Source organism: Planococcus citri, chromosome 2, assembly GCF_950023065.1.
Source record: "Planococcus citri chromosome 2, ihPlaCitr1.1, whole genome shotgun sequence".
NCBI classification, from domain to species: domain Eukaryota; kingdom Metazoa; phylum Arthropoda; class Insecta; order Hemiptera; family Pseudococcidae; genus Planococcus; species Planococcus citri.
Genome location: NC_088678.1, coordinates 63,565,063 through 63,589,621, shown reverse-complemented (window position 1 = coordinate 63,589,621; position 24,559 = coordinate 63,565,063). Strand labels below are relative to the sequence as shown.

Sequence of the window (24,559 nt, the reverse complement as noted above, 5' to 3'; positions counted from 1 at the left end):
TTTCCCGGTTTTGCCCGCTTTTTCTTCTTTGGTACAACCGCCGGAGACTGGTTCGCCGTTGGTTGAGCGCTTTTGGCTTGATTCGGTACGTTCAAATTCGCGTTCGGATCAACGGAATTCTGCGTGTTGGCGGTATCAGGCGCGCTGGAGTTCGACTGCTCGCCACTTTGAGCGAGTGGTCTTCCCCAGTAGTCTGTTTCCTTCTTTTGCGGGAAATCCCAGTAAGGTGAAATCGGCGAGTGGGAACTTGCATCCGGTACAGTCGGCGCTGTACCCGGTTGCACGAACGGGATTTTGAAACTAATAAGCGCCCCGTCGGCCACGTCCTCGACGTGAGCGAGTGTCCGTGGGGCGGTTGTCGTAGCGGCGTTCGTCGTGATGGTGCTCGTATTCGTTGTACCGTCGATTATCGTAGCGTTCGTCGTAGTGTCTGTCGCTGCGTTCGTCGCGGCGTTCGCTGCGGCGCCTGTTATGATCGGGAAACCGGGCGGCGGGCGGTGGAGGCCTTGCGTAAGGTTGCTCGCGGTAGCGGCGTTTGTTTGAGGTATCCCTGCGCTCATCGGCGTGGGCGCGGGGATACCTCTTTCCGCGTTTTTTGACGGCTTCGGAACTTTCGGCGTGACCTTTGGTGTACCGTTGTTGACCGGAGGTGGTGGCGGGAACGGTGACGGTACAAACCCCTGGCAGAGCTCGTTTGTCGCCGCGGTAGGTGCAGTGGTCGTCGAAATCGGCGTCGTATTCGTCGGTAAGGTGGCCGTAACCGCCGGCAGCGAAGCTGGCGTCGTCGCATTCGAGCTGGTTGCAGATTGCTGGTTCAAGTGACTGGCTATCGCTGTGGAGCTCGGGAATAGCGATGACATTTTGGCTTTGCGAAGTGCCTCGTATTTCGCCGTAGTAGTTTCCAATTGAGCTTTTAAACTCGCGATCATATTATTAGCATCAGTTAATTGTACTTCGAAATCTGACATTTTCTTGTACATGTCTTCGGACAAATCTTGTTGTAGTTCTTTGTCGGTATGCAACTGAGCGATTTCCCTACGGAGAGCTTGCAACTCGCCGGTTGCGGCTTCCGTAGGTTCAGGCGTCGAGATTTGAATACGAGTTACCTCTACCTTGTAGCAGATGTCCTCGCTCACATCTCGTTCGCATCCAATGTGAGTACACTTAGTCAACTGCACGCCGGCAGGATTTCGAAGTTCGGAGTTTTTTATCGCTTTCATGATGCAGCTCTTATGATAAAGATGCTGACACTTGGTTATGTAGATTGATTCGGGAACCTTTTTGTCGCCTCCATACTGCTTGCCTGGTGACGTAATCACCAAACCGCATTTGTCGCATGCGAGATGCGTATATTCTGCCATCACTGTGAACAGAAATGCGACGAGGTGTTAGACGAAGATGTAAGGTAATGCCGGTTTAGCGAAAAATAAATGTTGAATAATTATTCGAAAACAAATCGGCATGGTAGGCCTATTGTCTTTTACGTTAACACTGCTTAGTAGTGTGAAAGCATAATAATCGTACGAGTTTGTACTTACCACAGGAGCTGACGACAAATATTTAAAATTGAAACGAGAAACGAAAATACTATACTCGAAATAAGTAATAATTACTTACGATAGCAACGCAAAGATAAGACGCGAAGACAGAATACGAAGATTCAAAAACGCATTAGTAAAACATATAGCAAGAGCAAAGGCATGTACTCGGTAGCACGTGAAACGAAATAATGATTTCGATAGTTGGATCAGGTTCGTCGTTGCTTCCAACTGCCGAGTCTTTCCCCCACTTCGCTACTCGGCGGCAGCGAACGGGATTGGTCGAACTCGGCGTTGTGTTGGTAGCGATGCGCTCGAACGGCAGGTTTTGACTATAACCTTCTAGAATGTTCTAAGCAGAAAATATCAGACGGCGCCGATTTTCCTGGAACGGGTTTGTCAAAATGTGCGCCTAAATGCGCAGTTCGGCGGTCTTTATTGTTATGATAAACTACGTCGCAATCAAATCGAATTTTTTAACGGCCTGTCAGCCATTTTGCTATCGCTACGAGTCACGTCGCTTTCTCTTCATCGAAAGAAAACATCTGCCTTTTGCTAAATGCACGTTTTTTCTTTGTCTCGAAATTATTGCGTCAGATTTCATCATCGATTCCAATCTTTTATCGGATTCGATGGTTGAAATTTGCGTGCTGGTGGTTTTTGTTATTATCACCTCGAAATTCTAATTATTCAAATTTCTATTTGTCATCGATTAAATATTACTACTCCTGTGGCTTTTATTTATGTCTTTTTCAGGTATTTGTTCGAAGAAATTTGCGTCACAGTCTTTTACTGTATTGCAAAAATTTCGTGAAAAAATATCCAAAATCTATTATTTCGGTCATTTTATTCACGTTTTGGAATTTTCAAAATTACATTTTGAGATTTGAAATAATTTCGAGTCAACAAAATTTTATTTATTTTGGGCTCTTAATTGATTTCAAAAATTTCTCATTGCCTCAAAAACGCTTTGCAATGCACGAATCTGATTTTCTCGCAAACATGAGGGCATATGTATGTGAAAAATGAATTTCAAAATCTATTATTTCGAAAAAAATTTCGAACTTGTCTGCGTTAGAAAATTGCGTTTTCGTAATTTTGTTTTTTCGAATTTTGAGTTGCAGTGTTAAGAAAGGGCATATGGATTTGTACATGAATCTCAGTATACTAACTAAGTTTTACCTGTACGAATAGTTCCAAAGGTAACTTTCTGAATAAAGTTGCCAAGTTGTTGATTTATTCCAATTCGAATTCAATTTTTTCTGATTACTTTTCAACTGCTACTTTCTGTTGTGAAAATCTGCTTATTTTCATCATACTCGTAGTTGTTTCACCGAGAAAAATAAACATTGTATTACTTAACACTGATGCTGGAAATTCTAAACGACTACATAATTAGTCACTGTACCTGTATTTTCTACTTCTAAATGCTACGTCTGGCAACGTTGCTATATTCCATTTGTATCGCTGGCGGTATTTTATACTACGATAAAATTTGCTCGCCCTTCGTATACGATTTGGAATCTGTATGAAAATACGTGAACGTTATTAGCTATCATAATTTCTAATAAATTATTGTTGCTAATTGTTTATGTCATCATTCTAAGTTAGTTTAGCATGATTGTTGGTCGTAACATGGCCGGTTTCAGTTTCGTGGCTCTTTTAGCTACTTTTGAAGTTCTAAACTAATAAACCATCGGTACTTTCTACGTAGCTCTTCCTAGCTAAAATCATTTTACTCACCGGTAAATTGATCGTAGGTATTGGTTAGAATCATCGTCGCTAAATTAATTCTCACTATTAGGTGATTTCAAAAAATAAACGCCATCATGACAATCTGTACTTTGAGAGATCGTACAGTACTTACTATTTACTTACGTTGAAGTATGTAGTTGGTACTTTAATGATGTTTTATTTTACCATAAAGAAAGTTTTGCATCAACGTTCGGTTTCATCTTCGTAGCTCTTCCACGTTAGAATCATTTCACTCGCCGGTGAATTGATCGTAGATGTAATGCTAACTTTCAAAATCTAATCATAAGTTCGAAACCAACTCTTATTAGAGTAATTTTCAACTCACGTAGCTTGTTGCTAACTATTTTGAAACGAAAACCGAATGTGATGAATTCATTGTATAAATTCATTTTACCATTGATGTGTAATATTCACGTTGCTTGCTTTTATCATCGAATAATTTAGTATACAAATAAACTTCGAGTTGTTACCTGAATTTGTATTTGTAGTTATTCGATGTATTTTTCATTTCAGCCTTCATCATTGCTTAATTGCAGCTTCCCTTTTTTCTTGAGCACTAAATAATCGATCGAGAACGATATTAGTATCGAGTTTGATTAAAATACTCTCAAGCGGTTGAGTTGTTAATTATGTGAGGCATATGTTGAACGTTAGGTTACTTCCTACGAAGTATCCATTTGTTCATTTGCGTGTAATTAAGCTGTGAGAGAGCGTACATTGTTTACTTTTGGCGAAGTATGCAATGTTAAGCTGTGCAATGAGAGTGTGAATGACTAATTAAAGCAAGCGGTACGAAATACATTTATATTTAAGGTGTAGGAAACAAGTACGGAAATGCAAATTGATACGATATGACTAAATTAATCACGACGATGATCACATCTTGTATGTGTTTCATTGTCGCAATCTGGTGCGCTGATTCACCCGCAAATACGTCGATTCGCTGGAATTTCTGCGCCGTCGTTATCGTATTAATTAATTACTCCTTGATTCAACAAATAAATCACATGTCATTGGTTAGATTTATTAACGGTGATGATTATTCAGAGTGTTAACGAAAAATATATACCTGATAGTGGTTGGTATTTTCCGTGAGATTATCCCACCACTCCAGGTAGGACAACTGAATCCATTTCGGCGTTTCATTACCGTTGTTATTTCTAACGTAACATTTTCTGAAGATTTCGCCGTTGATTTTTCTAATACGACACGTCTGACGAATACGTTGCGTCGATATAGTGTGCTCGTGGTGGACAATATTCGGTTGGGCTTCCATTTTTCTGTTAAAAAATTGAAGCGAAATTAATGAGATTACTCGATGTTAGTTTGAACTGAATATTGCGTAATTGAAGGTTTACTTACTCGTTTCAATACAGCTGGCACTGTAGAAATCGATGAACAGTAATTTAATACGTGGATGAACCTTAAAACAGCTTCAATTATTCAAAAAGATCGCAATTTTACTTGGAACAACTTATAAGTCAGTCAAATTTTCCTTCGAAGTAATGAAATGGTGATAAGAGCACATTTTCGCCGGTGTTATTTCGTCAGAGTACATGCGGATGTGGTGGCTCACGTTTCTGCCCGTAACGTAACGCGTAACGTTTCACATAGCGTTATTTTTCAAAATTTTGAGATTTTACTCAAATTTTGCGTTTTTAGCTATCTAAACCGAGTATTGGCTGTTACGTGGTTATTCCCTTGTGGAATATTTACGTGTCTAGTGATTTTCAAAGTTAGATTTCAGTTTTTTACCGAATTTCAACTTTGAAAAAATTCCAAACTCAGCCAATATTGTAGTTAAATTTCAGTCTTTTACCGAATTTTAACTTGTTGAGACTTGTAATGGAGCATACGTGATTTGTGATTATTCAAAAATCTAATTATTTTCGAAATTGATCATTTTAAATGCCCCAGTCCGCGTTTACGTATATTTGGTTGTATTTTCAAATCTAATTATTCAAAATTTGCAACTTTTTCTCATATTTGTGCTTCATTCTGACTGTGTTAATTTCCTGTTTGAAATTTTGCCAATCAAAATAAATTTGTATTGTGACTTGGATTTCGGCGAATCCTGGTCCGTGACGTATTTTGGTCACTATCTGGTTATAGTGTTCAAAATTTCCAGTTATGAGTTTACCAAATAAAATGACTAATTTCAGATTTTATTGAGTAACCAGCCGTTCATGGCGTTGGTAATTGTACTCTTTAAGAATTGAGCAATTGCATTTTCATTTCTAGGTATTTCACACTGAGGTGGAATTTCAACCTTTATGATTTCCCCTTCCAGTTTATATTCTGGTGGGAGAGAAATGAAAATGTTAATTTCATTTTCCTCAGGATTAATCTCAACTGTGACTTTATTGACCTCTAAGTTTCTTGGTTCCACAGTAAAAACTTCTTGTAAGTCTTCTGTGAGCGAAAGTTCTGAGTCTTCAATAAAGTAACTTTTATATAGACTTTTCTCAGAGTAATGATATGGGACAATCTGATGGAAATCATAGGTTCTAAGTGGGTCTTGACCCATACGCATCAGGCGTGCCTTGATTCTCTCAGATTTTCTCTGAGATTTAGTCAATTTATTCGGATCCTTTGCCGGTTGTGCGCTGCCTCCTGTCGTCAAATCTCCTGTTTGAGATTGCGACATGGAAGGTTGCGGCTCCGCGGCGTTTGTCACAATTTTGGGTGTCTTTGGAGGTCGACCTCGCGGCTTCCTGTTAGAAGGAGCAAGTTGTGCACTTTGTTTGGGTGTGGCTGCGGATGCCCCAGTCGAAGTTGAGGATTCTAGTTGATCCTCTGCGCTCGTCTGAGTCTCCTCAGTGGCATTGGTATTTTGAGCTGAGTCATTTGGATCAACTTCCTCTCGTAATTCAGTGGATGTTGGTTCCGTAGACTGTTGGTTGGTTTTCACCTCACCATTTACTGCAGTTTCAGTAGTCGGTGGGTTGTGCACTTCAACTTCCACTCGCAATTCAGTGGATGTTGAAGTACTAGCTTGATCGCGTTTTTCAGCTCTTTGTTGGGCTCGAAGGTCGCGTGCTGTATTCTCAAGCTGTCGTAAAATAGCAGGTGATGCTTCTGCAATGTCACGCTCATTAATACCGACACCTTGCGGTGCACGAGTTGGCGGGTCGTCAACGTCTTCCTCGCTGTCAGACATTGCTTCGCGAGCTTTGAACAAAAATTCTTTGATTTTTTCTTCAATAGAACGCTGGTCTAGTAGAGATTTGAGACAGTCGCTTTTTTCCATGTCTTCGATGTTTTTACTAGTTAGGAATAGCGTTAACTGTCTTATGTTCGAAATTCTATCTACATTTGTTCCATCTGTAGGTTTCAGAAGGTAACTGTTGAAACCTGACCATTTTATTACTATAAAAGGTCCATGTTTCTTTTGATAGAGTTTCGCCGCTGTTCGTTTTTCGAAACTTGACTGTTTGTGGTTGGTAATTAGTACCATATCGCCAGGTTGCAAATATGTAGGATCAACGTGCGTTTTGTTGAAGCAATATTCTTCTTCAATACGCTTTTGACGTCTTTTTTCTCTAATAAATGCTTCAACGGCTTGGCGGTCAGTCAAATTTCCGCTTCTGTCTTCTTGCCATGCACTCGTATACACAGCTTTTTTGGCTAACATATCAGCTATAATGTTAGTGTATTCTACTTTGCGTGCATATACGTGCTGAAATTCTACATCTTCGAGCTCCTGCCTGATAGCAAGAATACGTTGAAATAGTTCAGCATGGTGAACTGGCTTATTTCGGGAGTTTTTCCAATTATTGGTTTTCCAAATTGAGCATGTGTTCGTTAGCGCTTTGATTACGTAATTCGAGTCTGATAACAACTTTATCTTCTTAACGCCGTTATCTCGTAATATTTCGAGCGCAATAATTATTGCCATTAGTTCGGCGTAATTGTTCGTAACCTGGAATTCTGTGCTTACAATCCTGTCAGATATGTTAGCAGTTGAACCCGGTTTGAAACAGATTCCTATTCCAGCGATAGCTTCGGGTGAGCCATTTTTGGAACAGGCGCCGTCGGCTGTGACTCTGGCATAGCCATTGTTGTCGATAAAGACTTCCTGTTCGTTCGACGGGACGTCAAATATCTTGAGTTCACGGCTTCGACATTCCTCAATGGTTATTGATGGAATTTGGTTGTTTTCGTTCTGATCGTGTAATCTTGCTAACGCATCTCGAAAATTGAAGGTTCGTATTTCAGTTGGAAAACCTGGAATCGTCGTGTCTGGTATAAACCAAGCCTCGTTGGGCTTGAAACCAAACGACGTTGGTGTGTTGTTAATTTCGTTTTGGATTTCTCCAACGAATTTACTCCAACCAAGGTGAGTGCGATATGGATCATAAACTTCATTGAGTTTGACACGTAACTTATCGCCTATGACTCTCATTGTTCGTTCCACTGAAGAACTTTGAGGGTTGTAAGCTGTCGTGTGTGCAACTTTGATCTCGCATTTTTCCAGCAAATTGTACCAGGAATCGGAAATAAATTGCGTACCGTTGTCAGTGATCACTTTCTTGATCTTGATATCGTGGATTTCAATTTCAAATAAAATTGATTCCATTGCGTTGCAAACTACTTTCTTTTGAATCCTGTGCATGTCTCGAAGCCAGACACGACTGGTAAAGATTTCTTTTGCAACTAGCAAGTATTTCGGATCGTTCTTTAATGCTGGAACTGGTCCATATATGTCTACCGATAGCACGTTGCCAATGGCGTACGCCTCTATTTGAGCGTATTCCAGCACTTTGTGCTTCGCGTAGTTCTTGTTCACTTTGCATATAATGCAGGTGTTTGTAATATCGCGAATATACGCGAGTGAACTAGGATGGTAGTATAGTTGTCTAAAAATCATGTCTAATCGATTTGCCCCAGTATGCCCATAGGCACAGTGTAGGTAGTCGACAGTGTCGTAAAGCAAACAATCAGGTAAATATGGTACTTGCGATTTGTCTGGTAAAATTTTCATCAGACGTTTTTTACCATCGCGTGTGTACATTATGTCATAAATTTGTTTTTTACGAAGTGACGTACCCTGTTGCTTCTTATTATTTGCTGGTACGTCTTCTTCTAAGACATCCATTATCTTTTTGCAATGTTTATCTCTAGCTTGTTCGTCCTCTATATTAGATAGTAGGTCGAATAATCTGGGTACGTTTTCGTCCATGAATTTGCAATCCAGAGGTGGTAGAGCGGTCTTTTTACTGGCACCTGTTAGTTCATGATTGTCTTCCTTGTGAAAACCTTTCGTGAACCTGGGTACCACTTGGTTAATCATCAATAGATCGAGCTCTGTTAGCTCTTCTATGACGATATTTCCAACTACCAATTCTGGTGCTTTGATGTCGTATAGTGCTTTATTAGACAACTTCATGTCGTAGATTAGATCGAAATTGCATATGGTTGTAACCCATTTTGCAGCTTTTCGGTGCGTTTTCGCCAGACTCTCAAATTCTTTGTAAATTGGGAGTAAATTGGCGCGCACGTGGACTCTCCTGCTGAAAATCCACATCCAAATCTTTTTGATGACTGAGTAGAGTGTTAGCATTTCTTTGTCATACAGCGTAAAGTTTTTCTGGTGCTCCTTGAAGCCAACAGAAATGAACATAATGATTTGCTTTTGTTCATCTTCCTTGTAGAAGAGAACTGCATTCATTGCATCGTCTGTATAATGCGTATCCAAGAATAAGTCGCCCTCACGTGGAGGTTGTTTCAACGTGAATTCCTTCAAGTACTCCGATTTGAGTATGTCGAAGGCCTTCTGTTGAGCATCCGTCCAGACTATAGGGTCGTCGCCCTTTGTCAGTTCGTATATTGGGCTCAGGATTTGCATGTATCGGGGAATAAACGGCTTGTATAGCACGGTGTTCCCAACAAGAGCTAACACTTCTTTGTTGTTTTTAAGTACGAATTTGCCATGTTTCATATGGTCTTTCTCAAATTTCAGGAATTTTTCCTTTTTAAGGTCCTGTTTATCAATGTTTTCTTTGGATAAGACGAACCCCAAGTGGTCTGTACGCCTCTTGAAAAAGTGGGTTTTGGTCGGATTCAGTTTTAATCCAGCCCGTCTTATTTTTTCGAATACACTGAGTAGTCTATCAAGTGTTTCTTTAAACGTAGTACCAGAGACTTTGACGTCATCCACAAACTTGGAGATGCCTTCTTCGTCCTTTAGCACTTGGTTTATCATATGAACAAACTCACCGCTCGAGATCTTCAATCCGTACGGTAGTCTGTTAAATTCGTATACTTGGCCGTTTATTATGAACGCTGTATACTTTTTCGATTCTTCATCTAGCTCTAATTGCCAGAATCCGGACGTAAAGTCCAGCGTACAAAATAGACCATCAGGTGAACCACTGAATATTACGCTATCGATTGTAGCGGGTTCAGTTAGTACGCATTGTAAAAAGTTGTTCAACTCGTCAGCTGCCAAACACAGTCGTATATCGCCATTCTTTTTAATGACGGGTGCGAGTGTATTTATAAAAACTGAACGAGATGGCCGAATTATTCGCAAATCTAACATCTTTTGAGTCGTCATATCGAGGGCTTGTTTTAACCGAGCTGGAGGTCTATATTTTTCACCTCGTGGCACTGCTAGGTGCCCCTCACCGGGGATAAAGTTGAAATGTACTTTTTCACCTTTGTAACATCCCGGATTCAGACTAAATATGTCTTGATAAGCATTGATCTTGTGCATGGCATCGTCTACCTCCTTTTGAGGTGCAATGCCAAGCTCTCGTATTTCAGCTAAATCTTCGATGAGATTTTTCTGCATAATACGTACTGCTTTAATTCGGTCTTCTTCAGGCTCTTTTAGCTTGTCTCTTGTAGACATGCTTGTGGCCATTAAATCAATAGTTATTGTTGTGTGTTCAGGGATCTGCTCGATCTTAAATAAAGAGAGCGCGTCTTTGTAAACATCTGGGTTTATAAATGCAATTGTAAAATGATCGTCATCCTTAGGTTCGTGACTTACGCATCTCTGGCGGAAATGTAAGTGTAGATCCAAATGCTCCATGGCTACTCTTCCCAGTATGAAAGTGTTGCCAATGGTGTCCATTATGTAGAATGGTACTACAAATTCCTTCGGACCAAAATTGAATGTAATTTCGGCCAGAATTTGTGACGCTCGTTCAATTGCATTGTTGGCCATACGTAGCTGCACGATGCGATCCATAGCGATTTCGCGTACTGCATGTGGCACTTTCAATTTGAGTTGTTTCAGCACATTCCTTGAGATAACATTGGGAAGTGCTCCCGAGTCCAACTGAATAGCAACGATCTTATCACCTACTGTGATTGGAACGACGCAAGTTGGGTCATCGGTACCTTCGTTTACCACTAATGGTTTAGCTTTTTCTTTCAGCTTAGTTTCATCAAGGTGTGCGTTGTCAATCGCTTCGAGTGCTCGAGCTTCTTTAATTATTCGTTTTCGAAGTGCATGATGTCTCCATTTCTTGTCGGCAGGTAGGCCTCTTATGAATTTCACACGTGTTGTAGTCGTATCACTATTACACGGGAATGTCTTAATGCCATCCCTTGTCAACAATCTGAGCAATCTGTCTTTGGGAGGTTTCTTGATTATTGCATTTTTAACTCCAAAATCTCCGATTGGTCTTCGATCCTTCGCTCTATGGTGAATGTTCAAGACTTCAAAAGGAGTTGGAGAATAATCAAGTTCCGGAAACTCGTCTAATACGAGTTCTGGGTCCTCCATTATCAAACATTTGACATCCATCTCTCTTATGGATTTCTTAGTTTGATTTCCTTGTACTAAACCGTCGTCGTCAAGTTCTGTTAACTGAGCAGGACGGGTGTACTTGTCCGTGAATGTTTCATAATACTCCTCTGGTAACATGCAACACGTTGGATCTCGTTGGCAATTAGGATTATTGCACGAGGTTCGATATTCCATAAATAAGGTTTTCTTTCTAGGTTCGACGACCTGACTACCTTTTAATGGTTCGTCCTTTGTTGCTTCTTCCTGCTTAGGATGCTGTTCAGGCGGAGCCATGTACGTGTACGGAGGTTGCGGACGTTGTTGGAGAATCTTTTGCATTTCGTCGTATGGAGATTTGAGCGCGTTTCTGCTTAAACGTACTCGTTTCCATTCTTCAAATAGTCTGTATATACCTGTACAAACCATGTCGTAAATCACACGGTACGTAGGTATAGCAGGGTAGTATTTGTTCCTATCCTTTTCGAATTTGAACTTTCGTTCACAAGGAATTACTCGTTGGTTTTTATCTGCCATGACGCCAATCGCTTCGACACCGGAGGCCGTTAACAATTTTTGCGTCTGCAAATAATACATGGGCGGTTCTTTCCAGAATATTACAATTTGGTCGTCCGCCGCGTTTTGGAATATTTTACGGTATTCGATATATCGATCTAGTTTAACGCCAATGCTTTTGGGGTCACCTGGAATGCAGGGTTTTACTATTGGGAAGATTAATATAATCAATTCCGCCCCTTTATCTTTGACTAGTAGATCTAAGAGTTTGTTTAGACTTTTCTTTATTTTGTCATAAGGTTGAGGTGAGTGATTCAATTCGAATTGCAGAGCTGATAGAACGAATTTCTCTCCTTCGGGGAATTCCGTTTTCTCTATACGTCTGTATAATTCTTCAATTGGTAATTGATCACGTAAATATGGTGGCACCGCTACAGGTAATGGCGTGTCTCCTCTTTTTAGGAAATGCGCTATACCGTCGCCTACCCAAATGAATTCCGTAAAGATTGACTTCATGGGGACTTTGATGTTACTAGACCGTGCCCCTGTAGTGTCTAGTCCTTTTAGTTTTCCGAATTGTCATCGTTTCCTTGGTCTTGACTCTCGTTGGAATCTTGACTCAGGTCGATTTCTTCGATTTCTGCACAGAAATCGGCATTGTCCGGAGTACCTTCTCCTACCGTACCATCCTCGTTTATTACGAAGAAATGTACTGGTAAAGGTATCTGACTAGACACTTTCGGTTGGAAAGTCGAGGGTTTTCTGGCTTCATGCGGTTTTTCACCACGATTGTCGCTGTTCTGGGGTTTAGCATTATCATTACTGTTGTTATTACCACCAGAATTGTTCGAATTAGTATTAGTATTAGTGTTCTGTTTAACGCCATTACTATTACTAGTTTTGTTCAAGTTGGGATAGAAATTAATTTTCTGATTCCCTTTGAAGTTGTTACCTAAAGCCTTTTGTAGCTTTTGGTATGCCATTTGTAGTTGTCCTTCGTTTACATTTTTGTTCGTAACAGCTGGATACGATTTCTTCGGATGTTCCGGCGCATTATGTGGTGAGTTGGTGATCATGGGTTGGTTTGTCCAGTTCCCTGTTGGAATAGTACCTTGGGTTGAATTCCTATTCCTGTCAGAATTAGAATTCTTCGCATTCTTCTGAGAATTCCAACCCCCGTTAGGGTTGGTATTCTGGAAGTTTTGGTTGTTACCCATGTTCCAATTCGAGTTGGAGTTTTGATTCCAACTTATTTGCGGACCGAAATTCTGGTTTGAAGTCATCGGAGTCTGATTACCCCATTGATTCAAATTCCAGTTATTATTCGGGTTACCGGGAATTTGAGTCCATTGTCCATTCGCATTGAGTATCCAATACGTGGACTGTGGTAAACCGTTTCCGTTATTCCAATTGTTGTTAGGCATTCTATTCCATTCGAATGATGGAGTTTGTTGCCATTGAACGGGCGTCATCGCGCTGTTGCGAACTGCAATGCGTACATTATTCTTCGGGTCAGAGTCATAGTTGGCGAATTCGTCAAGTTTTCTTATAAAACCTTCCACTGTAGTTTGTTTCGCTAATTTCTTATCGTATGGGTAGGGCACTTTTTCAGCTGCTACTTCCAATACTTTGGAAATATTTGGATGTTTGCGTTTGATTAGAGATAGGACCCATCTCTTTATCTCCAAGAACAGACGTTTCTCCGTTTTGGTTTCGCAAAAATATTTCTGGAAATATTCCCATGCATCGTTTTGACACTGACTGTTCCAATAATGTTGAAGGAATCTCTGTTTTAGTTCTTCGTAGTCCGTTATTCCCACCATGTCGCCTTTCCACTCTGTCGCATCTTGAGTCTCAATTACTCCTTGGAATGCGTAAATTTTCTGAGTTTCGGCGGCATTGCTTTTGTTTACGTAGTCTTCAAACTGACGTACAAATTCATGAGGGAAGTAACGTTTCGATTCGTCATAATAAATGCCAGCACTTCTGACTAAGTTGGCATTTATTTTCAAGGTTGGGTTGGAATTAAGACCACTGTTGGGTCTACATCCACCTTCCTTTCTCATATCCGCAACTGCATGAGCTAACTGGCTGCATTCTGCCTTATGTTTTGTCATTTCATTTTTGAATAGGTTGGTCGCTTGGTCAAATTTGGTTTCACATTGCGTTGCCTTTTGCATCGCGCTGTCAGCTTTTTGTAAAGCTGCACCGGTAGTTTGACCTACATATTCTTTCATGCCAGCAGCCCATTGGGTACAGTGTTCACGAACGTCTTTTACGTCGTTTCTGTATCCGTCAATGTTGCGGTTTGTACTACCTGCATGGTCCACAAGATTAATTAGACAGTCTTCTATTCGGATAAGGCTGTGTTCTTGAACTGCTTGACCAATCTGTAGGTTCTCTATGGCACCTTCAGTGAAATCCCATGTTTGCTGAAACAACGATCTCAACGGATCATTTATTTCAGCATCGGTGGCGATTTCAGGTCGTTTCGGTTCAGTTTTGGATCTGCATTCTTCCCTTTTTGAGTCCCTGTAATTTTGCAGGTGACGTGTCCTCGCTGGGGGCGGGTCAGGGAGATCTGATCCATGTACCATGTTATTTTCTTCGGTAGGTACGTAATCTTCGTCATCCTCATCATCATCCTCGTCATATTCTTCGTCAGAATTGTTTGATGGCGGATGACTGCTGAACAATGATTCCACAAGGTTCTGCGGACTCGATTGTTGTTCAGGTTGTTCTACGTTTAAATCCTGCGTAGGTGGATTTTTTCGATTTTTCCGTTTGGATTTGTTATCCGAATTTTTCAACGTGACGCACGATTCTTCGTGCGTTTCACCAATACATAAGCAATGTACTTGGTGTTGCGTAAGGGCTACCGCTTTACTTCGGGTGCCTGCAGCTGGTCCAGTAAATGCCATTTCGTTCGAATTCAACTACAGCTGGGGTAATATTACGACGAATATTTTCCCTTGTTTGTGTGAAATTTCTATTAAATTTCGAACACAAATTCACGTGCAATGCTGGTTTTAATTCGCGAGTTGGTTCTGGTACACAAAAATATTCTATCACGTAAATTGCGCTTCACTAGCACTGAGCTATACAGTCGGTTGACTCAAGTCGCTAGATTACTACGGCGAGTAATCCGGACAAGATAAAAAGCGCTGAGTCAGGACGAACTGTTTCACACGTGCTCGAAACGTGTTTCTTAGCGGGATTCGAGTGCAAAGTCACTTCAGAGGTGACTCGGACAAGATAAAGAGCACTGAATCTCGGCTAGAGAAATTAGCCTCGAATGAATCGCGAACACGAAATGCTGGAGAAAAATTCAGGTGCCAAAATACCACTTAGGTATTTCTGAAAAGATACAAGGACACTGAATTATCACTCAGCTTTGAGTGCTGGTTTGAAAAATACGCGAAAAATGCTTGCGATGTGTTTGCTTTGATTAAAAGCCACTCGCGAAATGAATAGTAATATTCAACGATATTACTTACCAATACTGCTGCAAAATGTAGCTTCGAACAGAAGTTCTACTGCTGCTGATCGCGTGGTTGAAAAACAAACGCGGAGAAATTATGCAAATAAATTGCTTAGTATCAAAATTCACTTTAAAAAATAAAACGTGAAAAGATACCGGACAAGACATACACTGAGGACGCAAAAAATGCGCGCGAAAAAATAACACAATGACAGTCAAGCTGCTTCTCTAGAGGAGCGTTGCTAGAACCGTCGTCACACTTGAAAAGAAAAATATATAATGCGAGCCGCGGTAGCTATCAACTCGTCGGTTGGTGGCTACGCAGCTGCAGCAGCGACATCAAAAGATGGCGGCTAGTGCGACGTGTGTGTCTGTCCTTGGGTGGTGGTAGGGGTCACGCAACAATGCGGCGGACAAGCTGGAACTCGCTTTTCACGTTTCAACGAACGGATTGAGTTCTGAGAAATTCTCAACGGATATTTTATCCATCGATGGATTTCATCATCTACCACCACACATACACATGTAAAAATAAACACGTTTTCGTCAAATTCTGGCAAATTTGACTAGGTGTGTGTGTGTATGAGTGAAAGCAACTTAATACTTTCGTGATTATTTACTTTGAAATATTCACAAGTATTCTTTCCTTTCCTATTTTCGGACACTTTGGTCTGAGAATAGTCAAGAAGTGAATCGTAAGTACAATGAAATCATACTGCAAGTATTATTTTCCAAAGTTTGGTCGCGATCTAAACTTTGTACTCATAACGATTTACTTCCTCCAAGCTCAGATTACTATGAATCTGTGCTTTTTGGACACTCGGAAGGGCGCCAATGTAAGAGGGTAAAATGACTTAAAGCATGATTGGTAATGTGACTTACGATGGTTGCTATTGTGTTGTTTCCAAGAAATATCCCTTAGAGTATTTCTACTAAATACTCACCGGAATACCTCACATGCTCGGCTAGGGCGTGAGTAGGAAATGGTTGCTTTTACACTCTTAACATATGATCATACACACCATAAATAATAACAAGTTATACACGAGAATAATATTTAATGTGTGCAATATTAACAACACGTTACATGAATAGCACATATGTAAATGTACTAGTTAACATGACACTTTCTTAAACTAAATATACACACGTCGGTGTTACACACTGTGGTGTAGGTTTGGATAAGTGATCTCCTCTGGCAAGGAGATCTAACTTATTCACACTGATATGTGCAAGTACTTACCCAGAGTGGCGACGAGTAGATCATCACTCCTTCTCGTCTATTAATTGGTTTCACTAATAACTAACTAAAACTAAAGCACTAAATATAACACTTAACACTCGAGAGTAAAACTTATACTTAAATGACTGCATTAACCCATTAACCGTGAATAACATACCCGCGTGCACTCGGATACATTACTGGCGTTCTGTACTCTCGTCGCTTGGCTCGTATGGCTAGCTGACGAGAATACAACGCAGTGTTGCCTTAGTGCAACGCAGTGTTACCATGTGGGCGAGCCCTATACATACCACGTACGGCATAGTAGTATATCACAACTGCTCGAAACTTTTCAATTTTTAGTAATTTCAAGGCTTAGAAGCTCTAGGAATTTCCAAAAAGTCGCTGTAGGCTCCAAAACGACTTGAAATCCACCTGCATTTTGGATTTCCATAAATTTCAGCTTTCTAAATTAATTTTGTGAAATTTTGATTTTTCTCCCATTTTTGACCCTATGATTTTTAAAAATTCGTCAAAAGTCGGAAAATGCACTTTAACGTCAATGTCAACTTTTTTTTTGGTAAATTTGCTTCAAAATATTCCTTTGGATGTCCACGTGAAAAAAAAGTGCCCCAGAGAATCGGGCGAAGGGTGCATAAACCCTTATATACCGGACATTGGAGACCAATTCAAAGTTTTTACTACCAATCAATGTTTATTTCTAGGAAACCAAATAAGTTCCAGAATGCTGAGCATGGTGCACGCAAATTGTCTCATTTATTTACCCGTTGCCACCGAAACCATCAACTCACTTCCAATTGGTCATATTTTGGATGCCGAAATTATCGGTAAATGGTAAAAAAAAAATTCGGTGAATTATACATAAAAATGAATTTATTTACACAATTGTCAGATTATGAAAAAATAATGATGTTTTTTTAAATACTATAAAATATATACAAATAAATTCGTATTTTTATACAATAAAAAATGTTTAAAATTGGCACATAATTTATTCTTAAATACTACAGAATAACTTTTGTAATCAAGTTTTACGCGGTTCTCTCGATGCTGTATTTTTTCTTATGAATACTCTCCAATTTCTCTGTGATAGTCGATAGATAATTCGTAAAGCCGGTTGGTTTACTTATGTAATAATCCTCGAGCGGATTTGCGACGAGTAAAGCTTCTTCTACGACATTCAACGCGTAATTTGGCACAACATTAATGCTGAATTTTAAGTACCGGTCGCTGGGTATTTTATCTTCGCCAGATCTGAAACAGGTGAATAGATTAGTTGTCCGTTTGAAAAGAAATCTCAACTGTGCACACGGTGGCAGAAGAAATCATATGGCTTATTAGAGTCGTGAAATTGTTTGTAAGAATGTAAGTATGTATAAGAATATTGGTATGTTTCATTCTGCGTAAGCAATTAATATAACGTCATCTTCAATTTGAAAGCAATAGCGTGAATTTGTCACAGTTATCATAGTACATAATACAGCACAACATACAAAATATGATTTATGACATGTGTATTCAACAAAAATATATAATATATAAAAGTATCAATGTACCTAGGTATTTTTGGTACCACGAATAACTTCTCGCTTGGAACTGATTTTGTATGTATTGTTATTACGCGGACACCGTGCACCGACATTTCTTGATCGAGCATACAGCTTGCTCCAGCTACTGCGTATCTTGCAGCATTGTATACTACGGCTCCTGTATTGCCGAATTTTTGCTCGTTGCCGATTCCGATTGTTATTAGGCGACCTGTAAGAAGAATTTTTTGTTGAAATGGATTATTATTAGAGTGAAAAAGTGGTGTTGGAATGGTCTACGATTATCCTATAGTGTGAGGTGAGGTGAGATGGTGAAGATGTGAGATAAAACAAGGTAAAATGATTGGATCTGAGCAGATCCAAAATTTGATATGGTTAGTAGGCGCTGATTTCGATGTTGAGGCCCACTTTTCAAGTCTGCTTGGGCCAAAAATGTTCAAAAAATTGCCTGAAAATGGTAAAAAAAATGCGATTGGGTGTTCAAAATTGGGCCACCGTCTTTTCTAGTCACAAATATTGTTTCCTGGAGTTTGATTCGTGATTTCGAGTCTGCGTACCCGAGGTATTTTTTGGGCCCAAAATTTTCAAAAAATTACCCAAAAGTGATCAAAAATGAAATTAGGCAGATACAATTTTGGGAATCGTCTTTTTTAGTCACAAGTCGAGTTTCCTGAAGTTTGGGTGCAATTTCGAATCTGTGTATCCGAAAGTGTATTTTTTGGGCCCAAAAATTTCGAAAAATTGTTCAAAAATGGTCAAAAATACGATTGGGCAGCTACATCTATGAGAATCGTCTTTTCTAGCCAGAAGTCTTATTTCCTAGAGCTTGGGCTAAATTTAAAGTCTGTGCATCCGAAATTGTATTTTTTTGAGCCCAAAAATTTCGAAAAATTATCCAAAAATGGTCGAAAAATACAATAGGGCAGCATCGCCTTTGAGAATCGTCTAATCTAGTCACAAGTCCAGTTTCCTGAAGTTTGGGCGTAATTTTGAGTCTGTGTATCCGAAAATGCATTTTTTGGGCCCAAAAATTTCGAAAAATTGCCCAAAATTTTCCAAAAAATGGTCGAAAAATACGATTGGGCAGCTACAAATTTGAGAATCGTCTTTTCTAGTCACAAGTCTTGTTTTCTAGAGTTTGGGGTGGATTTCTAGTCTGTCCATCTGAAAGTGTGTTTTTTTGGGCCCAAAAATTTCGAAAAGTTATCCCATAATGGTCGAAAAATGTGATTGGGCAGCTGCAACGTTTGTAACTGTCTGAAACTCGACTTTTGACCAGAAAAGACAATTCCCAAACTTGTAGCAGTCCATTCGAATTTTTCGACCATTTTTAGACTTTTCGAAATTTGGGGCCCAAAAGATACCTTAAGAGCCTCGTGACTTTTTGATGCTTGATATATCCTAGGAATTACTATTTTTCAATGTAGGCACATTTTTCAATTCTTTATTGGAGGAATTGACCAAAAATCAAAATTTTGAAACCTTTGGGCCCCTGTGAGACCCTTAGTTTTGGAATTGCCAAGCCATTAATTCTGTGCTGAACTACTTTAGGGATCACAATATATATTTTTTTAAATCAAGTCAAATGAAATAAATTCAGCCTCAGAATTAAAATTGAGCCCCTGAGTGAGGAGTTAAGGGCCCAAAATTTCAAAAAAAAAATGTAAGAAAGGTATTGATTTTCTGGTTTTTAAAGACACCGATTCTAATTCTGAAGTCCGTTTGAGCATAAAATCAAAATTGAGTCCTTTGGTGAGGCTGAAGGGCCAAAATTTCAAAAATGCAACGTACCATATCAAATTACCTACAGGTTTGTTAAAGACACCAATTCTAATTCTGAAATCTGTTTGAGCAGAGAATCGAATTTAAGCTCCTAAGGAAAGAGATAAGCGTCCTAAATGTTTAGAAAATGCACATTGGTACCAAATTACAGGGTTTCAAAGATGCTGATTCTAATTATTCTGAAATCCATTCGAGCATAAAATCGAAATTGAGCCCATGAAGGAGGAGCTTGCGAGCCCAAAATTTACAAAAATGCAACATAAGTACTGATTAGCAGATTTCAAGACTTCGTTCAACTTCAAAATGAAAAATTCAGCCACCAAGAGCACCATGAAAGTATGTACGTACCTACCTACGTATTTTGAGGGCTAACGAGTTGCAGGTTCTTGATGACGCTGAATCTAATTTTTGAAATCATTTGACTCCAAAATCAAAATCAGACCACCTAAAAATAACTTGAGGGGGAAAATTTTTGGTAAGGGAATCGAATTGTAGGTTTTTGAAGGCGCTTGTTTTAATTCTGAAATACATTATTTGAGATTAAAATCTAGATTTATTGAGCTCTTTAGAAGAGAGCTTGGGGTCCAAGATTTTGAAAATTGCTATATTGGTAGCCTATACCTATCAAATTTGAGATTATAGATTTTTTTAAAGACTCCGATTCTGAAATCCATTTGACCCAAAAATCAAAATTGAGCACTTCATGGCCCTTAAAGAAAAGTTGGGTCCCAAAATCTTGAAAATTGCAATACCTACCTATTTGATTTTTTTTTAACGTTGCAGATTCTGATATCCATTTGACCACAAGATCAAAAATTGGATTCCCAAAGATTTATATGACCCCAAATTTTGAAAAATGCAGCATGGGTAACAAATTATAGGGTTTCAAAAGTGCTTAGACCAAAATTTACCATCTCAGGTTTTTCTTCTGAGTAAACATAATTTTATCAGTTGAGATAAGCATCGGTTCAATTCTCTGATCAGGTGAGATTTTCAATTCTGCTCAGATATGGCCATTTTCCTGATCTTATCAGATCTTCCCCCCTCCCCTCCCCCAGGAACTTCATAAACATTTTAAAAATGCAGGCAAAATTGCCAACTCTGTCATGAAATAGCGAAAGTTACAAAATTAGGTACCTAGTTAATGGGTTTACCTATAAGATATTTTCAAAGAAAAATTTTTTTTATCACTTTATGTGATAACGTGGTCGATTGATGAATAATTTCAGATAAGTACCTATAAAGATTGTTGTTTGAGATATATTTTTAAATCAATTTTTCATGTTTTCCCAGACCTCTGTGATTTAGAACCAGACTAAGACCTCCTAAAATGTTGATTTTTGAGCAGATACCATCAATACCGCTGTAATAAAGAGTAGATACACTAATCAGATAGGTATACCTAGGTATAAGTATCGAATGGACTCAATTCCTCATAATATGTCGAATAACTAGAACTTGAAGATTATATCTCCAAATGACATCAAACTATTTTTAACTCTGTAGAGATTACAAGATGAGTGAAAGTAGACGCCAGACACCTAGACGCAACCAGAGCCTACTTAATTTCTTGTAGGTATTAAATTTGGACAAGTGCTAAAACAGATTCCCATAAGCAATTTGAGACGAGACATCGCTCATCGCTGTAAGTATACCTAGAGCTAGGTGCAAATGTATAGCATAAATCTATCACTAAGTATCTTTATAGTACTTTACCTTTCTTATTCTTCAATAATGGCATGAATGTTCTTGCAGTGCGTAACATTCCAAATACATTAACTTTGAACATAGTCTCCCATTGTGAGCTATCTTGTTGTTCGAGTTTTCCTTTGAAGCAAACTCCGGCGGTGTTAATTACGGCCCATAAACCTGTAAAATAATAGATATAGGTGAGTAATGGTTTATAGTAATTATTTCATCGATGGTAAGTACATCTCATATGGAAGGTTTCAACTATGATTGGACGTGTAGGTATGCGCTAGGAGACTATTAAAATTACAGTTTGTAGCTTGATACTACGACTATAATATGAGATTTCAATGAAATCTTCGACCCCCCCTCCCTCTCTCTGTACCTAATGAGCATATTTTTTCAAATTAAAAAATAATCATATCTGGTGTCTGTAATAACATACTAAGTAGAAAAAAATTTTCGACCAAAATTAACTACTTTGGACGACGAGAAAAAAATGCATTTCCAAATGATTTTATACCTAACCACAGAACAGTGGCCATCACTCAAAAAATTCTGAAAAAATTACCAATAGTGGAAAATACAGTGAAAAATCTGAAAATGAGTTTTTGGATTTTTTTTCAGATTTTAGACTCCCCTTCGCATTGACTTGAAGTTTTCAAAATGAATTTTTGGGTGGTAGTTGGGGTCAAAAAAACTTGAAAAAATTCAGGACCATTACCCTCAAGTATCTTCACCTTCACACCAGGTTTCAAATCAATTGGCTCAAAGCAGCCGGAAGACAGGGTAAATGCTTGAAAATGGTAATGGGGGGGAGGGTACTGCCTCTCTGAGTGAAGATATGCATCCAAAAATTATCATGTGCTCGCAGTAAACGAGAGAAATAGCACAAAAATCAAAATTCGAGTCAAAGGCAATTTCACTCGACGTCTTTCAAATTTGCATTTCAAATATGTAAAGGTGTAAGTAGTTAGGTACAAAGACCTACCTATCGAGTCTTACTTTCCAATGGTTATCACTTATCAGGCTCAGGCACGTATAATGCGATATGGCCTAATGAACAATCGTGCGAAAATTCTTTCTACTGGTCAATCTGGCGACATTCTCTTATCATTTCACCATGCAGATTACAATGCAACGCGATCGAGATTTAATAAAATTAGCACGCGCAAATTACCATCTTTAAATCGATTTAATCTTATCTGACCTGGATAATTACAGTTTGTACAGCGTCAAATATACGTGTAAGTGTATAAGGCACGCACGACGAACTCGTTATGTAGATTTATAGCTATAGTGCATAAAAATTGAAAGTTTTCTTCAAACTTGACTCGAACTATAAAATATTCTGTATCCTGGTAATTTTAGTTACAATTACCTGACAAGGGAACCTTCGCAATTTGTCAACTTCGATCGAGTTGAAATTTGGCTCATTGAGTGAGCGAGTCGTCCAGAGCTTGGAATCAAGTTTCCAGCTGCCAAAGTTGATTTTTTGATTTTTGGAAAATTTTCTGAAAGAGGCGAAAATAGCCCAGGAAACGTAAAGTGCCTAAATTTGGCCACCTTCAGTTTTTTAAAAAAAAATAAATGCAATCTGGCAAGCCATATTGATCATTGTTCTTAGTGTCTTAAAAATTAGGTATAGGTACCTATATCAATTTGAAAGTAGAGAGATTTCAAAAGTGGCCACTCAAAAGTACTCAAAAGTACCCAAAAATGGCCACTTGAAAAATAAAGAACAAAATTCCATGACTCAGAAAGCTGAAAGTTGGTACCTATATTCGCGATTTTCGACCAGTCGAATCGATTAGAAACAGTTTCGAACCTTTTTGAGCAGTTTTGGAGCCTCCAGAAAATTTTTCAAAGGTGTTTCCGCAAAATTTTTACCTAAGGAAGGAAGTCTCAGACAAAAAGTTCCCTTTCCTGCAACAATTTTGAATCGCTCCAGAAGGTGTGGTAATCAACTTCAGCGACTGAAAATTTAATCCTATTATAAGTTCGATATTCCAAATCGATTATGGACTGGTGGATCACCAATCCGAAGAGATGAGTTGAGAAATGTATTTTTCTACAAGTTGAAAATTTTCAAATTTAAAGGTACCTATGTAAGTAATATTCAAATAATCATCTATGTAATGCTTAACCTGATACAATGGCAGCAATGCTGCCGCATGTATCTCAAATAAAGAAATTGAAATCATCAATTTTGGTGACAAATTAGCAGGGCACAATTCTGAGTAAAATGAACTCAATTTCTCAAAAAAAATATAAAGTAGGTATCATATTTTTGATGTCTTAGATCATTTTTCTACATATTTTAAGCACATTTTACAATTTTTTCTGCGTTTTCTACCACATATTTGACAAAAAATCCTTCAAATTCGCTTTTTGCATAATATAAAAAAAAAAAATCGAATTGAAAATCAACTATTTTGTCAATAAAATGCACTAATCACAGAAAAAGCTTGGAATTGTAATCAATTTTGATCAAATACAATATTCAGTTGTATCAGCAATATTGTCATTTTCACGTTTTTATATGGCATCAAAAGCTCAGCCCTGCAAATTGATGCTCAAAATTTTTGCCACTCCATAAAGTCGACTCCCTCCCAATCGATTTTCATCATTTTCAGTCCAATCTGGAGCCTCCAACAGAAGTTGGGTTTTCTCCAGTCATTTAAAATAGCTCTAGAATGCGTTTTAATAAACTTTAGCCGCTGAAAATTTAATCCTCAAATTGAAAAAAAAAATCCAAAGCCGTCAATTTTTGGAGTAAATTGTGCAAAATATCGTCTACCCTCCTAAAATCGACCACCCAAATCGATTGATATGATTTTCTAGCTGATCTGGAGTCTCCAGCAGAAATTTGTTTTTTTTTTCAGCAATTTCAGTACTTCGGCTGCAGGAAAATGTACATAATCCTATCGTGAGGTCGACATTCCAAAATCAATAAGGGCTGATGGATCACAAATTCCTGGGGGCGACTTGAAAATTGTATTTTTTTATTACAAGTTAAAAAAAAGCAAATTTTCAAAAAAAAAAAAAATCAAAATCGTCATTTGTCAATTTTGACATCAAAAATACTCTAAAATTTGTCCAATCTTTACTTCTTCAGCGTGAACACGCCGAATCGATTGTCTCATTTTTCCAATCGATCTGGAACCTCCAGCAAAATTTGATCTTTCTCCAGATCTCCAGCAATTTCAAATTGCCCACAACACTCCCCCCCAAAACGTCAACATGAAGGCTTTACAGATCAGTTTAAAG

General features: G+C 38.7%; 2 protein-coding genes and 1 long non-coding RNA gene across 3 annotated transcripts in view; 1 reads left to right on the top strand and 2 right to left on the bottom strand.

Moving 5' to 3' along the window:
* Positions 1-17,398, top strand: part of cin (Molybdenum cofactor synthesis protein cinnamon) — a 29,462-nt gene extending 12,064 nt beyond the window's left edge. The window contains exon 13 of the mRNA XM_065352114.1: positions 16,976-17,398. Coding sequence (XP_065208186.1) covers positions 16,976-17,109 — 134 coding nt within the window. The 3' untranslated portion in view covers positions 17,110-17,398. The remainder of the gene's footprint in view (positions 1-16,975) is intronic.
* On the bottom strand, positions 3,311-5,121 carry LOC135837001 (uncharacterized). The gene is made up of 3 exons (XR_010557122.1): positions 4,656-5,121; positions 4,363-4,573; positions 3,311-4,278 (listed from the first exon to the last, which is right to left on the bottom strand). It is a non-coding gene; the product is annotated as an uncharacterized LOC135837001 (long non-coding RNA).
* The window catches only part of LOC135837000 (D-beta-hydroxybutyrate dehydrogenase, mitochondrial), a 46,130-nt gene continuing 38,697 nt past the window's right edge, over positions 17,127-24,559 (bottom strand). Inside the window, exons 3-5 of the mRNA XM_065352115.1 lie at positions 21,317-21,469; positions 17,828-18,029; positions 17,127-17,525 (exon numbers count right to left, since the gene is read on the bottom strand). Coding sequence (XP_065208187.1) covers positions 17,303-17,525; positions 17,828-18,029; positions 21,317-21,469 — 578 coding nt within the window. The 3' untranslated portion in view covers positions 17,127-17,302. The remainder of the gene's footprint in view (positions 17,526-17,827; positions 18,030-21,316; positions 21,470-24,559) is intronic.